This window comes from Scyliorhinus torazame, chromosome 13, assembly GCF_047496885.1.
Source record: "Scyliorhinus torazame isolate Kashiwa2021f chromosome 13, sScyTor2.1, whole genome shotgun sequence".
Classification (NCBI taxonomy): Eukaryota; Metazoa; Chordata; class Chondrichthyes; order Carcharhiniformes; family Scyliorhinidae; genus Scyliorhinus; species Scyliorhinus torazame.
The window spans coordinates 19118591-19139697 of NC_092719.1; the positions used below are offsets into that span (position 1 = coordinate 19118591).

The 21107-nt window shown below is 45.8% G+C and overlaps 1 protein-coding gene across 1 annotated transcript in view; it reads right to left on the reverse strand.

The window, feature by feature from the left end:
* Nucleotides 1–518: 518 nt before the first annotated feature.
* Nucleotides 519–21107, reverse strand: part of slc35b4 (solute carrier family 35 member B4) — a 50095-nt gene continuing 29506 nt past the window's right edge. Inside the window, exons 4-10 of the mRNA XM_072471119.1 lie at nt 17423–17472; nt 16249–16330; nt 14154–14214; nt 7340–7449; nt 6285–6360; nt 2511–2586; nt 519–1014 (exon numbers count right to left, since the gene is read on the reverse strand). Of these exons, the coding sequence (XP_072327220.1) occupies nt 777–1014; nt 2511–2586; nt 6285–6360; nt 7340–7449; nt 14154–14214; nt 16249–16330; nt 17423–17472 (693 nt within the window). The 3' untranslated portion in view covers nt 519–776. The remainder of the gene's footprint in view (nt 1015–2510; nt 2587–6284; nt 6361–7339; nt 7450–14153; nt 14215–16248; nt 16331–17422; nt 17473–21107) is intronic.

Genomic DNA, 21107 nt, shown 5'->3' on the forward strand with positions numbered 1-21107 from the left:
GTGGGCGAGACTAAAACTAGGAGGCACCGTTTAAAGACAGATGTGAACAATGTTTTTCTCTCGGAACAGTGTGGAATTCTCAACTCAGGAGGTAGTGGAGGCAGGGTCTTTAAATCTGTGCAATGGCAAGCAAGATAGATTTTTGAGACAATGGAGTCAAGGAGGCAGAGTGGAGCTGAGATCACAACCAGATTAGCAGTGATCTTATTGAATGACGGAGCAGGTGAAGCAGGCTCGATGGGCCAGATGGCCAACTCCTGCTCCCAAATCCTTATGTTCCGATCGAGCTTCACAGTTTGCCCACTCTGCATGTTTCTAGCATATGGACAGGGTGCCAGTGCTATTATACTTCAAACCGTGGTGGTCAGTGCTGGTTGTGCCAGAAACAAACCTCTGGCCATTATTTTCTCGACCCAGCTCCTGTGGCGTCGGAAGCAACAGCACTGCAAAACAACATTTTACAGTATTTTACAAAAAGCAGCTAGGCACAGCACAAAATTTCCAAACTCATCACTAAGTTACTTAGAAGCATTATTTTAAAAGAAACCTTCACATGGTTCGGGTCCTTTTTCAATGGCAGCAACTTCATATCAAACACAGACATGATCAGATCAGAAGTTCAGAAAGGAAATGAGGGAGGAGGCAAATTATACATTTACAAAAATAGAGTTTTCACAGGAAATAATTAAAATTTATTCCTCGACAGTCGCTGATCTTTCTAAAAGGAAAGCATTCAGGATGAATGCCCGAACCTGGCTCCGCTGCTATGGAGAGGATTATTGCTCTTTTCTCTTCCTGTGGAACAGTGGCATGAAAGTTTTCCAAATTTCAGCATAAGTAAGAGTCCCGATAAAGACCACTAGTGTCCCGATCCAATGCCAGAAGGTGAAAGGGTTCTTGAAGTAAACAATGGAGAAGATGAGACTGATAAATTTGCGAAGTGTCACAACGAGCGTGACTGTCAGGGACGTGCACTCTGTTGTGAGGATAAAAACACCACGGATGCAAACGTATCTGAGGAGGCAAGCAGTTAAGGACTGTTGCAATGCCACACAACTAGATTCTTCCACCTTCTTACAAACTGGTGTTTGTTTGGGAATAACCTATTTCTTGAAGTTAATTTGGCAGTCAGGAGTATTTATTGAAAAGCAAATCATATTCAGTGAAGCTGTGTGGCTCAACCTCAGCTGTGCTGAAAATTTAGCTCATATAACATAAGGGGCCCCCATTGCATCTTTCCCTCTATTCCTGCAAATTTCTCCTATTTATCTAATTCCCTTTTGAAAGGGACTATTGAACCTGCTACCAGCCTCTTTTCAGGAAGCCTGCAACAAAAATTCCCATCTCCCCATGATTCCTATGCCAGTCATCTTTAATTGGTGTCCTGCCCTCTGGTCACTGACCCTTCTAGCAGTGGAAACAATTTCTCCTAGTCTATCAAAACCACTCAATTAAATCTCTCCTTTACCACATTTGCTTTGAGAACAACATAGTTTCTCCTCTCTTTCTGCATAATTGAAGATCCTCGTCATTTTGGTCAATCTCCATTACACCCTCTCCAAAGACCTTGACACCATTCCTTAAGTGTGGTGTCCAAAATTGGATGCAATATTCCAGCGAAGGTATAAGTGACGTATAAAAAATTACCACAAGGATTTGGCAGGGAAGTCTAGTCGATTTGGAGTTTCCCTATGGTGGATTCTGAGAGGATACAAACTTGGGGGTAAAAATATAAGGATATGTGTTTCGGTAATATTGGGATGGAAGCGGATGACATTGTGGAGATGGAATGTCTCAAAGATAAGACTTATAGCTCAGGGTCAAACAGAAGACTAAGCTGGCACAGAAGTGGCACAATTGTTTTATCTGTGCAAATCACATGAATTGAGTGTGTTAAAGGACAGAGACGAGGGGATATTTCGAAGACCAGACAGGAGGATGGTGGGGGCTGATGGATTCAGTTTAAATGGGGGTTGGGGATGGAATGGGAGACTCAGTTGCTGGTGAGTATCAGGGAAGATTCAAACCTTTAGCTGGAGGATGTTGCAGCTCATCTCAGACATAATGCTCAACGCTCTTGGATGAAGACAAGAGGTAAGCGCAAGCATAGTGCACACGACAGAAATTAATTCAATGCTTGCAGATTTTTGATAGAGGTGTCATGTGAATGAGGAACACAAGGAATAACCTTGGAATAACAGAGTATACCATATGGAAGGAGAAGCCATTGCAGAAAATATGCTCACTACTTTGGGGCAGGTAGGAATGAAGGAGAGAGAGAGAGAGAGAGAGATTCGGGAGAGGTAAGGCAAGTGTTATGTATAATGTGCAAGAGATGGGAGCGGATTAATATAATTTTCCACTTCATTTAATGTCAGGCAGAAATTTTTGTTCTATCCCTAGTACCAGGAAACTGCAGCTCCAAACTTAACTCCCAGGGATGGAGACACCTCCCCTGTGAAGACAATCACCGAGGTATCAGAATGGATTCTTGGCAGTGGAAAGGATACTGAGTTAGAACATTCATCATCAGATAAAACCACATGATTGGTACAGCGATTCCTAGGAGTGCAATATCCATCTGTTCTGTGGGAAAAAATATGAAAACAAAACACAGGATCACACACCGACATCAAATTTTTAATATTACACAAACATACACGGTGATAGTGTAAAACACACAGAATTATACAGCACAAAAACAGACTATTTAACTCAACAGATATATACCGCTTCTGCTCAATGAACCTCCTCCCACCCATACTTCACCTCACCCAACCAAGATAACATTTTCTCTTCCTCGGGTCTTGATCTTGCTTCCATTTAAATGCATTTATGTTATCCTACTCAACTACCCTTGAAGGAACGCATTCCACATCCTCAACACTTTCTGGATACAAAAAGTGTTTCTCCCACATTCTTATTGGATTTATCAATGACCATCTTACGTACCGTAAATCACAACATACAAGTCGACATTACGTATTGGACAATCGTGTTTTTCTGGCCTCAAAAAACATGTTTTTGCATATACGCCGACCCCCTCCAAAAAAACCTTTCTCAGCCATGACATACTATTCTTCTATTCGTAGTCGGCCTCAATTTCTCACCCCTCAATGTTTTATTTACTGGTACCTTATAACCAGGCATAAGGGATTATGGGCTCTGTTGTGAAGACACACCCACGCACTATGTTAGAAGCAGGTGACATTTCAAAATGGTGACCACCTACACCATCATTTCAATTTCATACTTGGTGCACAAGTTGACTTCTGTTTTTGGGGCGATTTTGAGGCTTCAAAGGTCGACTTGTATGGCAACATCTACAGCATATGGGCTCTGATTCCAGATGATGCCACCTCCTTTATGTCTGTTATATCAATCACCGTCATAATTTTAAAGACCTCCCCTCAGCCTTTTCTGAAAAACAGAACATTACAGCGCAGTACAGGCCCTTCGGCCCTCGATGTTGCGCCGACCTGTGAAACCACTCTAAAGCCCATCGACACTATTCCATTATCATTCATATGTTTATCCAATGATCATTTAAATGCCCTTAATGTTGGCAAGTCCACTACTATTGCAGGCAGGGCATTCCACGCCCTTACTACTCTCGGAGTAAAGAACCTACCTCTGACATCTGTCCTGTATCTATCTCCCCTCAATTTAATGCTATGTCCCCTCGTGCTAGCCATCACCATCCGAGGAAAAAGGCTCTCACTGTCCACCCTATCTAATCCTCTGATCATCTCGTATGCCTCTATAAGTCACCTCTTAACCTTCTTCTCTCTAACGAAAACAGCCTCAAATCCCTCAGCCTTTCCTCATAAGATTTTCCCTCCATACCAGGCAACACCCTGGTAAATCTCCTCTGCACCCTTTCCAATGCTTCCACATCCTTCCTATAATGCGGCGACCAGAATTGCACGCAATACTCCAAATGCGGCCACACCAGAGTTTTGTACAGCTGCAACATGACCTCATGGCTCCAAAACTCAATCCCTCTACCAATAAAAACTAACACAACTGTACGCCTTCTTAACAATCCTATCAACCTGGGTGGCAACTTTCAGGGATCTATGTACATTGTCACCGATGTCTCTCTGCTCATCCACACTACCAAGAATCTTACCATTAGCCCAGTACTCTGTCTTCCTGTTATTCCTTACAAAATGAATCACCTCACACTTTTCTGCATTAAACTCCATTTGCCACCTCTGAGCCCAGCTCTGCAGCTTATCTATGTCCCTCTGTAACCTGCAACATCCTTCCGCACTGTCCACAACTCCACCGACTTTAGTGTCAACCGCAAATTTACACACCCATCCTTCTACGCCCTCCTCCAGGTCATTTATAAAAATGACAGACAGCAGTGGCCCCAAAACAGATCCTTGTGGTACACCACTAGTAACTGAACTCCAGGCTGAACATTTCCCATCAACCACCACCCTCTGTCTTCTTACTGCTAGCCAATTTTTGATCCAAACCGCTAAATCACCCTCAATCCCATGCCTCCGTATTTTCTGCAATAGCCTACCGTGGGGAACCTTATCAAATGCTTTACTGAAATCCATATACACCACATCAACTGCTTTACCCTCGGCTACCTGTTTGGTCACCTTCTAAAAGAACTCAATAAGGTTTGTGTGGCACGACCTACCCTTCACAAAACTGTGTTGACTATCCCTAATCAAACGATTCGGCCTGTTTAGCCTTTCTTGATGGTTGTACCTTCTTGGTTCTGGCATCATAAGACATTGGAGCAGAATTAGGCCATTCGGACGATCGAGTCTGCTCTGTCATTCGATCTTGGCTGATATTTTTCTCATCCCCATTCTCCTGCCTTCTCCCCATAACCCCTGATCCCCTTATTAATCAAGAACCTATCTATCTCTGTCTTAAAGACACTCAGTAATTTGGCCTCCACAGCCTTCTGCGCAAAAAGTTCCACAGATTCACCACCCTCTGGCTGAAGAAATTCCTCCTCATCTGTTTTAAAAGATGATCCCTTCATTCTGAGGCTGTGCCCTCGGGTTCTAGTTTCTCCTACTAGTGGAAACATCCTCTCCACGTCCACTCTATCTAGGCCTCTCAGTATTCTGTAAGTTTCAATGAGATTTCCCCCCACCCCATCCTTCTAAACCCCACCGAGTACAGACTCAGAGCCCTCAACCACTCCTCATATGACAAGTCCTTCATTATGGGGATCATTCCTGCGAACTTCCTCTGGACACTCTCCAAGGCCTTCCTTAGATATGGGGATCAAAACTGCTCACAATACACAAAAAAGGGGTCTGACCAGAGCTCTATTCAGCCTCAACAGTACATCCCTGCTCTAGTATTCTAGCCCTCCCGACATGAATGTAAACATTGCATTTGCCTTCCTAACTGCCAACTGAACCAACTGTTAACCGTGAGAGAATCCTGAACTAGGACTCCCAGTCCCTTTGTGCTTCCGTGTTCTGAAACAATCTCCCATTTAGAAAATAGTGAATGCCTCTATTCTTCCTACCAAAGTGCACAACCTCACTTTTCTACATTGTATTCCATCTGCTTCTTCTTTGCCCACTCGCCTGGCCTGTCCAGGTCCTTCTGCAGCCCCTCTGCTTCCTCAACACAACCTGTCTCTCCTTGGTGATCTTCTTTTTGAACCTAAGCCACTGCTTCTAGATCTCTTTTGTAATATAGGGACCAGAACTGTGAAAGTATTCTGAACTGTAACTATAACGGAAGTCTCAATTCTATTCTAGTTGGTAACTCCACAATTTCCATAACTCCAAACTTAAACTTCCCAAACCCATTTAATTAGATTCCAGTCTATAGTTCACTCCTGGGTATCCAAAATTATTCTCATCAACAACCATCTGGTCCCTTGGATGAGTTGTCAGTCTGTTATTCACTCCCAGGTAGCCAGAATTATTTTCTATACAAACCAACTCATCCGCTTAAATTAGAATACAGCCTGCAATTCACTCCCAAGTTGCAGCATTGTCCACTTTGCTGTGCCTCTCTGCTTCAACATCCGCTCACACAAAATGCCCCAATTTCCCTGCAGTGTCTTTGCCACAGACGCAGATCAGATTGACGTCCAACTTTCATCGACCTCTGCTTGGTAGCACCTGGGGACACCTCCATAACACTTACTGCACTCAAAACCACCTCCTTCACTGTTTCCATAAGCATTTAACTTCATATACACCACTGTCTACATACCATGAGAAATTGAACTTATAAAATAGATTAAAGTTTTAAAAGTATTTTATTTTTTAAAAAACAGTACTCACTGGATTGGTTGAAGAGAACTCCATGATTGTAAATGTCAAATGCAAACAAGAGGAAGGCTGGTAATGGTAGGAAATGCTGAGTGAAGATTAATAGACAGTGAGCATCTGAATCAGCACAAGAATATTTATTGACAGCCCGAGAGTGACAAGTTGACTTTCGCCGAGAGTGTGCTTATCCAGTGTTCTCTTGCAGATGCATGTGACCTTGGCTTGAGGAAGGCATGTTGGACTGAAAAGATGGAATGCCTCAAACTGCTCAGAGACATACAATGACAGGGAAGTCTCCGCAGGAGCATCAGGATTGTGTCAAATTACTTCACAGCCAATTAAGTATTTTTTAAAGCTTAGTCCCTGCTGTAATGGAGGAATTGTGACAGCCGGTTGGTGCACAGCCAGCTCCCAGCAAGAACAATGAGATACTGAACAGTGGATGTTACGTTTGGCCAAAATACACCAGGCAGAAACCTCAGCGCTCTCTTCAAAACAGTACTTCGGATCTTTTACATTCAGCAGAAAGGTTTAACTTCTCATTTGAAAACCAACATTTGGGACAGTGCAGCCCTCCACTAAAACATCAGTCCGGATTGTGTGCTCCAGCTTCTGGAGTGGGGTTTAAAACTACAAGCTTCTGGAGAGGCAGGCTCAATAGGTTCAGGGATACCACACATGGAGCATGCATGTTAAAGACACATGCACACCACACATGGCATTCCGGTTGGTCTTGTGTTCTGGAGCATATGTTAATACTGAACTTAAAATAACTGGCTAAACAAGGAGCCTAGGGCTATCACAACATTTACTTGGTCGATCAGAATGGTAACTTACATTTTGCTTCTTAAACTAATTAGATTACGAATCGGATCTGATTACTATAAAAGTTTGCAGTTATAGGCTTCAAGTTTGACCACATTTACCACCCACAGTTCCAATAAGATTTCATTTTTCCTGGTTAGTTACAAACTCGTGAAGTCCTTACTAACTGCAGAAGGAGCATCTTCTCAATACTTCACCAAAATCAGGAGCAAGCCATCATTAGTGTGGAAATCATTACTCACATTATAAAACAATGCTTCTTTGGCGTGTTTCCCATACTGCTTATATAACGTCTCCTGAAAGAGTCCCATTCTGGCTGACATGAAGAGTGCAAAGGTCAGCATAGCAATACCTCAAGAAAGAAAAGACAAGTGATTTCAATTATGTTTTAGTGGTTAAAGGAGAAGATTAATCCTGCTACAGGAGACAAATTGGAGGGTAGAGCACCAAGCTAACAGTGGATGAAACCTAAGATGCACGAGTGGATATCAGTTAGAAAAGTCTTTGAAATCATAAAACCTTGGACAATCTTTGATTTAGTGAACATGTACAGGTTACAATGGGATATCCAAGCTTTTGCCTTCATGGGTGCACATGCAGTTGGGAGCCACATATAAAAGGTTCAAACTCACGTTCCCACTATTTTGTATTAGCTCAGCCTGTTGATTATCAATCTTTGAAGCTCTCTAAAGCAGGTACATTAGATTTTGTTCTTTGCCAACCCAATCTGACTGTTTTCTCCACTTACCTGAAGCCATTGCTGGGGTTTGGCGGCAGGGGAAGGGGAGGGTGGGGGAAGAGAGAGAGAGAGAGAGAAAGAGAGAGAGAGAGGGGGGAGGAAGAGAAAGAAAGGCAAGGGACATTATCACACAAAAGGAGGAGATATGTCCTCAGCTGGCCAAAACCTATAGGTTTTAAAGAGTGTCTTAAAGAAGGGAAGAGAGGTTTAGGGAGGAAATTCCAGAGCTTATTGCCCTGGCAGTTGAAGACATGGGTAAAAGTAGGGGTGCCCAAGAGAACAGAATTGAAGGAGTGTAGATGTCTGAGGGTGGAGGAATTTATAGAGATAAACAAAGATGAAAACTTTAAAATCGGAGCTTGTTTAACAAGGACCCAATGTGGATCAGTGAATGCGGCTTGGTGCTTGTTCGGTCACAGACTGCAGATCTTTGGATGGCTTGGTGTTTATGGACTGCATCGTAGCCTCAGTCTTGCCTTCACCCATTTTGCACACTTCATTGGTACCCCTATGAGAAGATCAAGAACCTTGGCACATGGTAGGACACTGGGCCAATCAACACCTCCCAATTGCTGCAGTCAAGGGCAGCTAACAGTATAGAAAAATACCCAACCCTATGACCTACAAAAGCTATCTAATTCAGTATACAGGCATTGCATTCTTCCAATGAACAGTCAGGACACGCCCCTCATTAAAATGTCACAAGGATGGTTGGTATGAGAAATGGAAATGGCTGTGACATAGAGTGCACCTCTGAGATTAAGGTTCAGGTACCTTATTGGGATTGGGTACAGGTAGAAGAACCTTTATACCATATCTTGGGGCAGCACAGTGGCTAGCACTACTGCCTCACAGCGCCAGGGACCTGGATTCAATTCCATCCGTCGGTCACTGTCTGTGTAGAGTTTGCACGCACGTTCTCCCCGTCTCTACGTGGATTTCCTCCACAAAGATGTGCAGGTTAGGTGGGTTGGTCATGATAAAATGCCCCATAGTGTTTAAAAGGTTCGGTGGGGATAGGGCAAAGGGTGGTCCTGGGTGGAGAGCTCCTTCCGAGGGTTGTTGCAGACTCGATGGGCCGAATGGCCTCCTTCTGTACTTTAGGGATGCTATGATCCAATCCATAACGTACTCTCACAGGGTTTGGATTTGATTTATTGTCACATGTACAGAGGTACAATGAAATGAAAAATATTGTTCTGCTTCCAGTCCAGACAGATCGTTGCATACATGAAAAAACATCGATAAATACACAGTGTAACTACACAGACACTATGTGAAGCATACAGAGTGTAGTACTACTTAGTAGAGAAGATGTGTGGAGAGATCAGCTCAGTCCATAACAGGGTCATCCAGGAGTCTGGTAACAGTGGGGAAGAAGCGGTTTTTGAACCTGTTAGTGTTTGTTCTCAGACGTTTGGATCTCCTGCCTAATTGGGTGAAAAATATGCATTCCCAAACTCAAATCGACTGAGATATTCAAAAGATCCTCAAAAATAAGGGTTGACAGACAATAAAGTAGCAAAATTGAAGCAATGCAATATTGTTACCATGTCACGGTGCTCCGACCCAGGCAGCTTTGTTTCAGTGAAACTCAATCCAATTAGTCGGACTGGACTCCACACTGATTTCAACAACTTCATACCATGAGCACTGTTCTTCATATATCATTTCTTTTTTTGCCAAGTGCCAGTTTGTATCTCGTTTTCATGTCTTGCTTTCACACACAGCTGTCTACTAACACCTACTTTGGACCAATGCTCTATTTCTTCATGACAGCCATTACTACTCCCCATGCCTTTTGTTCCAAAACATCTTTTGTCTCTCGCGCCTTCTAACCTATCCCTGAACTTTTTTAATTGTCCCCGACCCGCTCCCCAACAGCCCCTTTCCAACAGCATAAAATCCATCACATTTCTATCTCTTTTTGGTTCCAAAGTCATAGAAGACTCTAGACGCCAACTCTATCTCTCTCTACAGATGCTGCCAGATTTTCCAGCACGCTCTTATACCAGGCAGCTTTGACCTTTTTGATGGTCCAGACTGAGAGGTCAGTTCTCAGCATGCTCTTGGAGGGGCACTCAGACCCAACATGGCCAATTCATTTGAACTATTGAGTAAAAAGAAAATTCCATCCGTCAGCTCAGCAGTGGTGCAATATCTGAATGAATTTATTCCATTCTGTACCAGCCTGTCATCTGCATCCCTTTCTGGGACAAGTGACTCTTGACATTTTCTATCCTTGGTATTCCTTGGCTTCTTGTTCTATGTACCTTGGTGTGACGGGCCATGAAAGCTATTCCTGTTTCTACCATTCTTGAAATGTACCAAGCGGTCAAAATCAGCTTTCTTAGATCTTCTGTATAAGCATTTGTTTCTTTTTGCACCATTCTTGTTTCTTTACATTCTGGGTACGCAACACTATTCCTCTTAAGTTTTTGTCTTTGATATCTTTTGCCCATCAATCATTCTCATGTCCATATAATATGGGATACCACTGCTTCATAAACTCTTGCTTTTGTTCTTATCGAAGTATCTTTAGCCCTGCCTATCCTGCGTAATCTTCCAGAAGGATATGCCCAACACTTCATTTGGTGTCTTCATCACAACTCACATCTCTGACATTAATCCACCCAAAGGTCAACTCCATCCCCTCCAATTATAATGTGGACATATGCTGTCACTATTGTAAGATATATCTGTAAGTTGTGACTCAAACATTCTTTTTAATTACATAATTGCTGGCTTTCCAAAATATACAGCCAAAAGAGAAAAGTTCTCGTTCTGCACTTCTCTCCTGTGGTCTCTGCTGACAGTCCAGATCTTTCTCAATCAGCAATTTTCCCTTTTAAAAATAAATCGTTCTCCTGTGACGTCAGTCTCTACAGCATATGGTGCAATCATCCACCTCATGTTCCACGTAGATTGCCTATCATCCTCAGAGAGACTTGTGGCCTTTCTCTCTCTTCTATAGTCCTTTTTTCCCTTGCAACACCTGGGCTATCACGTCACATCGATCCTAGCCCATTTGTCACACTTTCGCAGTCTAGGGCTTGAAACTGCTTAAAGTCAGAAGCTCAACAATAATCACTGTCCTCGCGGAGAAGGCCTTGTACTGGGTAGAGTGGGAGTATCTCTGGGAAGTGCTGAAGAGGTTTGGGTTCGGGGGAGGGTTTATTAGTTGGGTTAAGCTCCGGTATAAAGCCCCGGTGGCGAGTGTGGTCACGAACCGGCGGAGGTCGGAGTATTTCCGGCTGTACCGAGGGACGAGGCAGGGGTGCCCCCTGTCCCCCCTGCTGTTTGCATTGGCAATTGAACCTTTGGCCATGGTGTTAAGGGAGTCGGGGAAATGGAGGGGGGTGGTCCGAGGGGGAGACGAGTATCGCTGTACGCAGACGACCTGTTGCTGTATGTGGCAGATCCAGTGGAGGGATGGTTGAGGTCATGCAGACCCTAAGGGAGTTTGGAGACTTCTCGGGCTATAAGCTCAATGTGGGAAAGAGCGAGCTCTTTGTGGTGCATCCGGGGGATCAGGGAAGAGGGATAGACGACCGACCGCTGAGGAGGGCGGAAAGGAGCTTTCGATACTTGGGGATCCAGGTAGCTAGGAGCTGGGGGGCACTGCACAAACTTAATTTGACGCGGCTGGTGGAACAGATAGAGGACGACTTTAAAAGGTGGGACATGTTGCCACTCTCGCTAGCGGGTAGGGTACAGTCGATTAAAATGGTGGTCCTCCCGAGGTTTCTTTTTGTATTCCAATGCCTCCCAATTGTGATTACCAAGGCCTTCTTTAAGAGGGTAAGCAGGAGCATTATGGGATTTATGTGGGCGAGTAAGACCCCGAGGGTAAGGAGGGGGTTCCTGGAGCGTAGCAGAGATAGAGGGCGGCTGGCGTTGCCGAATCTGAGTGGCTACTATTGGGCAGCCAATGTGGCGATGATCCGTAAGTGGGTGATGGAGGGAGAGGGGGCGGCATGGAAGAGACTGGAGATGGCGTCTTGCAAAGGAACGAGCCTGGGGGCGCTGGTGACGGCACCATTGCCGCTCTCGCCGACAAGGTACACCACGAGTCCGGTGGTGGCAGCAACGCTAAAGATCTGGGGGCAGTGGAGACGACACAGGGGTGCGATGGGAGCCTCGGTGTGGTCCCCGATCAGAGATAACCACCGGTTTGTCCCAGGAAGGATGGACGGGGGGGGGGTTCAGAGCTGGCATCGGGCAGGGATTAGAAGAATGGGGGACCTGTTCTTCGATGGGACGTTTGCGAGCTTAGGGGTGCTGGAGGAGAAATTTGGACTACCCCCGGGAAATGCCTTCAAGTACATGCAAGTGAGAGCGTTTGTGAGGCGGCAGGTGAGGGAATTCCCGCTGCTCCCAGCACAGGGGATTCAAGACAGGGTGGTTTCGGGCGTATGGGTCGGAGAGGGCAAGGTGTCAGTGATATACCAGGAGATGAAAGAAGAGGGGGAGGCTCTGGTAGAGGAGCTGAAGGGTAAATGGGAAGAGGAGCTGGGGGAGGAGATTGAGGAGGGTCAATGGGCTGATGCCCCAAGCAGGGTTAATTCCTCTTCCTTGTGTGCCAGGCTTAGCCTGATACAATTTAAGGTTGTTCACAGAGCACATATGACGGGGGAGAGGCTGAGTAGATTCTTTGGGGTGGAGGACAGATGTGAGAGGTGCTCAGGAAGCCCGGCGAACCATGTCCATATGTTTTGGTTATGCCCGGCACTGGATGGGTTCTGGAGGGGAGTTGCGAGAACAGTATCTAAGGTGGTGAAAGTCCAGGTCAAGCCAAGTTGGGGGCTAGCACTATTTGGAGTAGCGGACGAGCCGGGAGTGTAAGAGGCGAGAGAGGCCGGCTTTCTGGCCTTTGCGTCCCTGGTAGCCCAGCGAAGGATCTTGTTAGTGTGGAAGGATGCGAAGCCCCCCAGTGTGGAAGCCTGGATAAATGATATGGCAGGGTTTCTTAATTTGGAAAGGATAAAGTTTGCCTTGAGAGGGTCTGTGCAGGGGTTCTCCAGGCGGTGGCAACCGTTCCTAGACCATCTCGCGAGCGTTAGATGGAGTTCAGTCGACAGCATCAGCAATCCCGGGGGGGGGGGGGGGGGGGGAGGGATAGGGAAGTGGGGTTCTTCGGGGGGGCATCTGAGCAAGAAAATACATAAACGATCTGGAAAACTGATGTGTACGGGAGGAATCCAATGTACAAAATTCTGTATCATATTAATTTGCCATGTTTATGTCTTGCTATGCGAGTTTTTTCTTCTTTTTTGTTACGGGGGGGGGGGGGGGGGGGGGGAGGGATGTTGTTCATAAGGTTGAAAATTCTGTCAAAAATTCTTAATAAACATATTTTTTTTAAAAAAATCACTGTCCTCACATGGAATCATCACCCGTCTGTCTCAGGTACCCTGGCAGAAGTGCTGAGGCACATATTTAGTTTCTTGTTTAAGGAATAATTTTACCTGGCACAAGAACATATGGGGAGAACAAGAAATAAAAAAATGAATCCTATGTCAGAGTGTTTGAGTTGAAGCGTGCCTTCAGCTGCTAGATTGCAAGCTCTAAACCTCTCTCCCCTTAAGGTGCTCTTAATACCTTCCTCTTCGACCAATGTTTTTGCCAGCTGTCCTAATATCTCCTTCAGTGACTTGGCTATACCTAATAGGCAATTCACAAGGGCATTAGGCACATTATACTATGTTAAAGGTGTTGTACAAATATGGGTGTTATTGATGGAATCAACAATATTAAATGAAGAAATTGGAAGAAATGTAACAAAGACCAATGATGAAGTGAAGCGAATTAATTGAAATGAGAGGAGCCCAATTTGACTGTGCTGAAATCAGCTCAATTTATATTTGGAAAGCAATGGAGGTAATTGAGCAATCAGGTAAAGATTGAACAGTATACATTGGACCGATAGTCTGCTTGTCTTTGTGTATGTGGGATGGAGCAAGAGAATTATTGGTAATTCGCCTCAAGATTAAGAGTTTCTTTTGACAAACCCAAGTTTTTGTATCTGTGTGGAAGTACTCAGACATAAAGCATGTTTCTTGGCAAACTCAAATGCCAAGCAATTTACAGGATACGTTGTATAGGTCCTGAATAGAATTTACTGCATAGAAATTGGCCATTCGACCCAACTGTTCCCATGCTAGTGTTTATGCTTCACGGGAGCACTCTCCCACCTTATTTCATCTAATCCAATTGGTATATGCTTAAATCCCTTTCTCCCTCATGTATTTAGCTAGCTCTCCCTTAATCTATATGTGTATCATTAAAATCAAATTGCACCGAATGCATCAGCTTACCCATCAGCCACTGTATAAATACATAGTAACTGTCATCGTCAGAGGTACCTATACGTGAAGACTGGAACAGAAAAGAAAACGAACAGTAACAACAGCAGTTGAATAGTGTCATACTAAACAGTCTGAATCATAATGCGGAGGAGCATCTCGCCAAGTAGGGCCAACAAAGCTCCCTAATGCCCTTCAGTTCAGTAAACTGCCAACATCATCATCTTACACGTGATGAATGGCCACTTGGGTCAGGTGCAAGAGGAATGTTGTGCCCATGGTGTTGCACTTCAGCGTTTGTACCGCCTAATTCCGGGCCGTGCAAACTGGGAAGGGTCTCTAGCCCATTTATTTAGCTGAGCTCTTTGGGTCAATAAGTGATGCTGCAATTGGCCTCAGCCACATGGTTTACAAAAGGCACGGTGAGGCGGCGGCAGCTGAAGGATATCCAGGATGAGTCCGGGATCACTGTCTTCGCTGCTGTCCAGTGATCCCGGCTGGAACATGCACTTACACACCTGACAATTAGAACACAAAGGGGTCAACAGAAGCAGTAAACAGGTGGGCAGGGACGAGTCACCCGCTATGTTCCCTGCCCGATGCCACTAAGGAAAAACTGGGAAGGATTGGTTGAGGAAGGGAACATGCTGCAATTGCTGCCTATTCTGCTACTCTACATTCCAAGAGCACAAATTCTATAAAAGGGTGTGGGATTGGTGGAACAAACTGCAGAACAGAAAGGTTCTTTTAGATTAATTAGTCAGCAGTAAATATATGAAACAACTGCCTAGGTGAGGGGCAGAGAGCATCAGCAAGTTCAAGGGTGAATGTAATAAATAGTTATCAGAGAAATGATTGATGGATGTGTTGGAGCTTTCAAACTTCAGGAGTGGCCTGGGGGGGTTAGTGGTCTCTCCTGCTTCTTTATGTTTCGAAGTTCTTATCTTCAGGGGAAGTCTGCTAGTTGCAGATAAGCCCTTGCTGTTCATGTAATAGAGACATGTACACAATTCACACATAGCAAACTAGTTGCGTTATATTTTAAACCTGGGTCAAAGGCTCTTATAATTTCAACCACACATACACAGAAATTCCTAGAATTAACAAAATGACGGATCCTTATTCATACAGGAAAGAGGTGGGGTGTATGTGAAAGAAAGATAAATTAGACAGTTATCCAAACAACAGGCATTAGCGCAGAGCATTAATACGATAACCAAACAGCATGACCTTGTTGAGCGAGGATTGAGAGTCAAGTGCACAGTAGTGAAAGACACCTGGAGTGCCAGAGAAAGACTTTTTGCAGATGTTCAAAGTGCGGGGCAACAAACATGTACAATTTCAAAAATCCTTAAGTGTATCACATTCACCTCCTCTACAATCCTATTAGTGACAGGACACACACCTCCTTGTCAAGTGGGTGTAAAGAGGCATCATTTAATTTGAGTAAACCCTCTAGCCAGCACCTTTGGTAAATTATACGTCAAATCCACAGCAATGCATTAAATCTTCTACACATGGCAACACAATGGTTAGCACTGCTAACCATCGCCAGAGACCCAGGTTTGATTGCGACTTTGGGTGACTGTGTGGAGTTGCCACATTGTCCCCATGTCTGCCTGGGTTTCCTCTCAGTCCAAAGATGAGCAGGTTAGGTGGATTAGCCATGATCAATGCACAGGGCTACGGGGATAGGTGGGGTTGGGCTTGGGGAGGGTGCTCTTTCAGAGGGTGGGTGCAGACTCGATGGGTCGAAAGGCCGCCTTCTGCACTGCAGGGATCCTATGGATTATGGAATCTTACAGCACTAAGGTCATTAAGCCCATCATGTTTGCTATCATCCTTTTAAACAGCTGTCCAATTTGACCCTCACTAGGGAATTCCCATAATTCTTCAAATTTTTCCTTTTCATGTGTTGACAATGCTCCTGTGAAGGAACTTGGGATTCTTTCCCTATGTTGCAGGTGCTATTTAAATGCAGCTGATTGATGCTGTACCCAAATATGTTTTGCAAGTCAGTATTAAGTCGGCTTGCACCACCCCTTCAAGCAGCGAATTCCAGATAAATTGTCATGCAAAGGCTTCAATAGATAGACTGCCGTCTTACCACTTGTTTTGCCGACATGAACGTACAGATAAAAATTCCCAAAGAGATCAGGGCAATCGAAATGTACTTTGCCACTGCGTATCTGTGAAGGGTGGAAAAAAAAATAGAATCCTGCTTAATGATGGATGAGTTTGCAGGTTGAAAACTACTGACAGCGACACTAGGTGGAAAATGGGTTCTAGTTTTTCCCCACAGATTGGACGCAGCTTCTCTACCTCATTAGCGGTTAGCAGCTTCTGTTGTTCCGCAAGTACTAGGAATCTCAAGTTAAAGGGGCTCGGTCAATCTAGCGAGACCTGTGGACGTTGGGCACTCAGAAAAGCTCAGATCACTGAGCTATATAGATAGGTCCAACCTTTAGATTTCAGTAATTCATTCTCATGGCGTGGGCATTTCTGGCAGGGCCAGTGTTGGTTATCCATTTCCTTTTCGCTCTTGGGAAAATGGTGAGCCTTCTTGAATCAGTTACGCACAAAACTGTTGCATACAACCAAATGGCTTCAGAGGAAAGAGTTGGACATGTTGGTGTGGGATTGGGGTCACACATAACCTAGATGGGTAAGAACTGTAGGTTTCCTGCTATGGGGAACTCTGGTGTCCTGGTATTTATCCCCCTAACTTTGGATACAATGATTCCTCACATTACATCAGAAACTACACTTCAGAAGTGTAGTTCATTGATTGTATAATACTTTGAGATGTCCTGGGGACCTGAAGTAGATGTTTTAGTGTCTGCCCTTTCTCCCTCCCTGGTTTTCTTTAACGGAGCACTGTGCTGACAGTCTTGTTTCCTTTTTGTTCCGATTTAACTGCATGAAGCTTTTGCTTTGCCACCTACCCATTTCAATCACCTTCAGTATTCACCTGCCCCTGCCTACAATCTTGTGGTTAATGTTGACTTTAAAAAAATGTTTTAAATTACTTTTTCTGAGGTACAAAGCCAGGGCTCAGAGTGTGGGTCAGGGGCGAACCCCTAATCCAGCTCCTCGCCTGCTCCAAAAACCAATTCAAATTGAATCCCATTCATGGTCCCCACAAGAGAGACACACCAGATCTGAACCAAAGGCTCAATCTACATCACACTTGATGTTAGCCAAAAGGCCGAGAAGCGATTGGTTAATGTTGACTTGATCAAAACATAAATCGAAAACAGACACAGCACCAAATAACTGACCTTTTCTTTAAAATGATAATTCCCAATACCATGCTGGCTATCAGGGAGCCCTGAAAAACAAATGTTTTATGTTACGCAAACCAGTTGCACAATTCCTTCATCGGCATCAGTTGCATGCATTCAATCATAAGTAATTGTCATTAAGCTAAAAGGCTAGGAAAGATGGCACAGAACATGGAAAGGTCATTTAGCATTCAACCCATTCCTTGCACAGGCCATTTTCAGTTATTTGTACACCAATGATCTGCTTCCCTGATTACCCACCAAGTCTTTCATTTATTTTTTAAAAATTTTTTAGTTCTCCTCCATTTTCACATTTTCTCCCACATTTACATCCATCAACAATAAACAATAATCAGCAAGATATGTCAGTCCCCATAATAACAACAACGATCCCATCTACCCACCAACCCTCAACCCGCATGTTTACATAAACAAATGACAAAAATAAATCAGGGATTACCCGTAGTCACCCTTAATCTTACACAGCTCTCCCCCCCCCCCACCACCCCAGGTTTCCAGCTCCTCCCGTCCACTGCCTCTTGTAAAACTCCTCTCCCTACCCTCAGTTCCTTCCCCCCCAACTTTCCACCCCGGCTAGACCACTCGGACCCTGTTCTGCCAGGCTCCGATGGCCGCAGCCCCTCCCCCACCTCACTCCTGTTCACTGGCCGGCACACACCTGCCAGCGTGGAGGCCCCCGCCTGGGTCCCTTTCCCACTTGCCCGGCCCCAGGAAAGCCCAAAGATCCCCTTTTAGCACACAAACCCCGCCTATCCACCTACACCCCAAAGAACTCTCATTTTGAGTGAAAGTCCCGTCCCTTCCCTTGTCCAAATATATACCACCTTGGCTCCTTTAATCTCTACACCCGCGCGCAGTGATACAAAAAAGAAGAAAATACAGTCATGAGATTACATCGGCACATGGCCATTCCTCAATTTGTCAGTTCTGCCACAGTTCTTCTGCTTTCGCAAACTCCTCCGCTGCTTCCGCCGTTCCAAAATAAAAGTCCCTGAGCTTGTAAGTCACCCTCAGCTTCGCTAGATATACAATGCCGCACCGCACCTTGCTAATGTACAGTGCCCTCTTCACCCGGTTGAAGGCAGCCCGCCTCCTTGCCAGCTCCACCGTAAAGTCCTGGTATACATGTATACCAGCTCCAGCCCACTGCACCACCCGCTTCTGCTTGGCCCAGCTCAGACCTTCTCCTTCACCCTGTACCTACGGAAGCACAGAGTCACTGCCCTTGGCGGCTCACTCGCCTTTGGTACAGGCCTCCACGACCGATGAGCCCGATCCAGTTCATATCGGGAGGGGTCCTCCCCCTCCCCCAGTAATTTTGCCAGCATCGTGGCAAAATACTCAGTCGGCTTCGGTCCTTCAACTCCTTCGGGCAGCCCCACAATCCTCAAATTCTGTCGCCTGGATCTATTTTCCAGGTCTTCCATTTTTCCTCAGATTCTTGTTAGTATCCATCACCTTCTGCATCTCTTTCCCCATCGAGGCAAGTTGATCACCGTGCTGCAATAACGTCTCCTCCACTTCCTTCAGCGCCTCCCCTTGCTCTCGCACCCCCGCCACTGCGCTCGCCACCTCCGTCCTCACCGGGGAAACCGCCTCCTCCAGCAGCACACTCAAGACCTCCCTCATCTCCTTCCTCACCGTCTCCATGCATTTTGCAATCTGCGCCAACTGCTTTGCAAATTTTGCAGCCATCACCTTGGTTATTTCTTCAGCCGTAAGCAGTGCGGCCTTCCCTGGTGCTCCAGCCTCCATTTTTCCTGGTGACCCCGCGGTGACCTTTCCACTCCCCGACAGACCTCCAGCTGGTTTTTTTTCGGCCGTTTTTGTGCTCACCCTCGACATTTTTCTTTGGGGTTTTATTCCCTCCTGTGTCTTCTCAGTGCCTCCTCCGTGCCTTCTCCCTTCTTCTGCCGCCTCCGCGGACCCTGGGACTGGGCTTAAAGCCCCGAAATTGCCATTCCCGAGCGGGGGCTCTCCATTGTGCTGCCGCCTCCTGCCCGCCATCACCAGAAGTCCTACCCACCAAGTCTTAATTGAATAAAACTTCAAGAGTTTTGTTTGTTTCCTATCTTCACACAAACTTTTTTCCCCTTTAGGGAATTGTGGAGAAGTGTTGGAAGGATTAGCAAGCAGGTTGAGCTACAACATAAATGTTCCTTCCATAGTCAACAAGTCCTGAAGGGGACCTGATCCAGGAATTACTTGCTCTGAGGGGACAGACGTGCTACCTGAGTCACAGGACCTCATTCTACCCTAGAGATGACACAAGTACTTTTCTTTTTGGGGGCGAACGGGGGTAATTTGCCTTCATTGCAATAAACAAAAGATAATGCTGCACTGTACAAGACCAACAACTAATCATTCACTGGTGGTGGAGGGGGGAGGTTCTTCCCAAATTAGTGGACAATAGAGTTCCATTGTATTCACTTTATTTTAGAGAACCAGGTGAAAGGGACAAAGAGAGGAAAATCGGCCAGGGCTTTCATGCCTAATTAATAGTTTTAAGGGATGGGCGAGTAAATGCTCAGTCATCATGAGTGCGAGTGGGACTTCCGGGTGCGGCGATGACCAGCTAAGCCACACGTTTCGGCACCTCCCGCTTCAACGGACATTTGGGCTCTTATCGGGAGCCCCAACGGAAATTTTTTGCGGCCAAACCCAGTGTGAGGTGACAAAGGAAGGAGTCCCTCCGGGTGTGGATGGAAAGGAGCGACAGTAGTGGCCAGATTGCGGAGGATCCTTTGGAGCAGCGGCAGAGAAGAGAAGGGAGGAGCAAGATGGCGGCCGAGGGAGCCCAGATGGTATGGGGCCCGGAACAGCAGGAGTTCCTCCGACGATGTGTGGAGGAGCTCAAGAAAGAGGTGCTGGCGCCGATGTTACTGGCAATCGAGGGACTAAAGGAAACACAAGAGGTCCAGGCGATGGAGCTCTGTGGAGTGAAGGCAAAGGCAGCTGAGAACAAAGACGAGATACAGGGCCTGGTGGTAAAAACGGAGACGCACGAGGCACTACACAAGAGGTGTATAGAAAGGCTGGAAGCCCTGGAGAACAGCTTGAGGAGGAAGAACCTAGGGATTTTAGGGCTCCCCGAAGGAACAGAGGGAGCTGATGCTGGGGCGTATGTGAGTACAATGCTCCATACTCTAATGGGAGCTGAGGCCCCAACGGGCCCCCTGGAAGTGGAGGGAGCGTACCGGGTCCTCGTGGGAAGATCAAAGGCAGGGGAAACACCAAGAGCAATAGTGGTGAAGTTCCATCGCTACAGGGACAGGGAGATGGTTCTGAGCTGGGCTAAGAAGACACGGAGTAGCAAGTGGGAGAACGCGGTGATACGCATATATCAAGACTGGAGTGCGGAGGTGGCGAGAAGGAGGGCGAGTTTCAACCGGGCCAAGGCGGTGCTCCATAGGAAGAAGGTCAAATTCGGGATGCTGCAGCCGGCAAGATTGTGGGTCACACATCAGGGCAAACACCACTACTTCGAGACGGCGGAGGAGGCATGGACATTCATTCAGGAAGAGAAATTGGACTAGACTTGAGAAATTGATGCCCGGAGAGGGGTGGTGGCACGGAAATGTAAAGTGGGGAGAGGGGAGGGCTAATGTATAATACTGTTGGACGGGGAATTTTTCTCCCCCCGATGTGGGGGACATGAAGA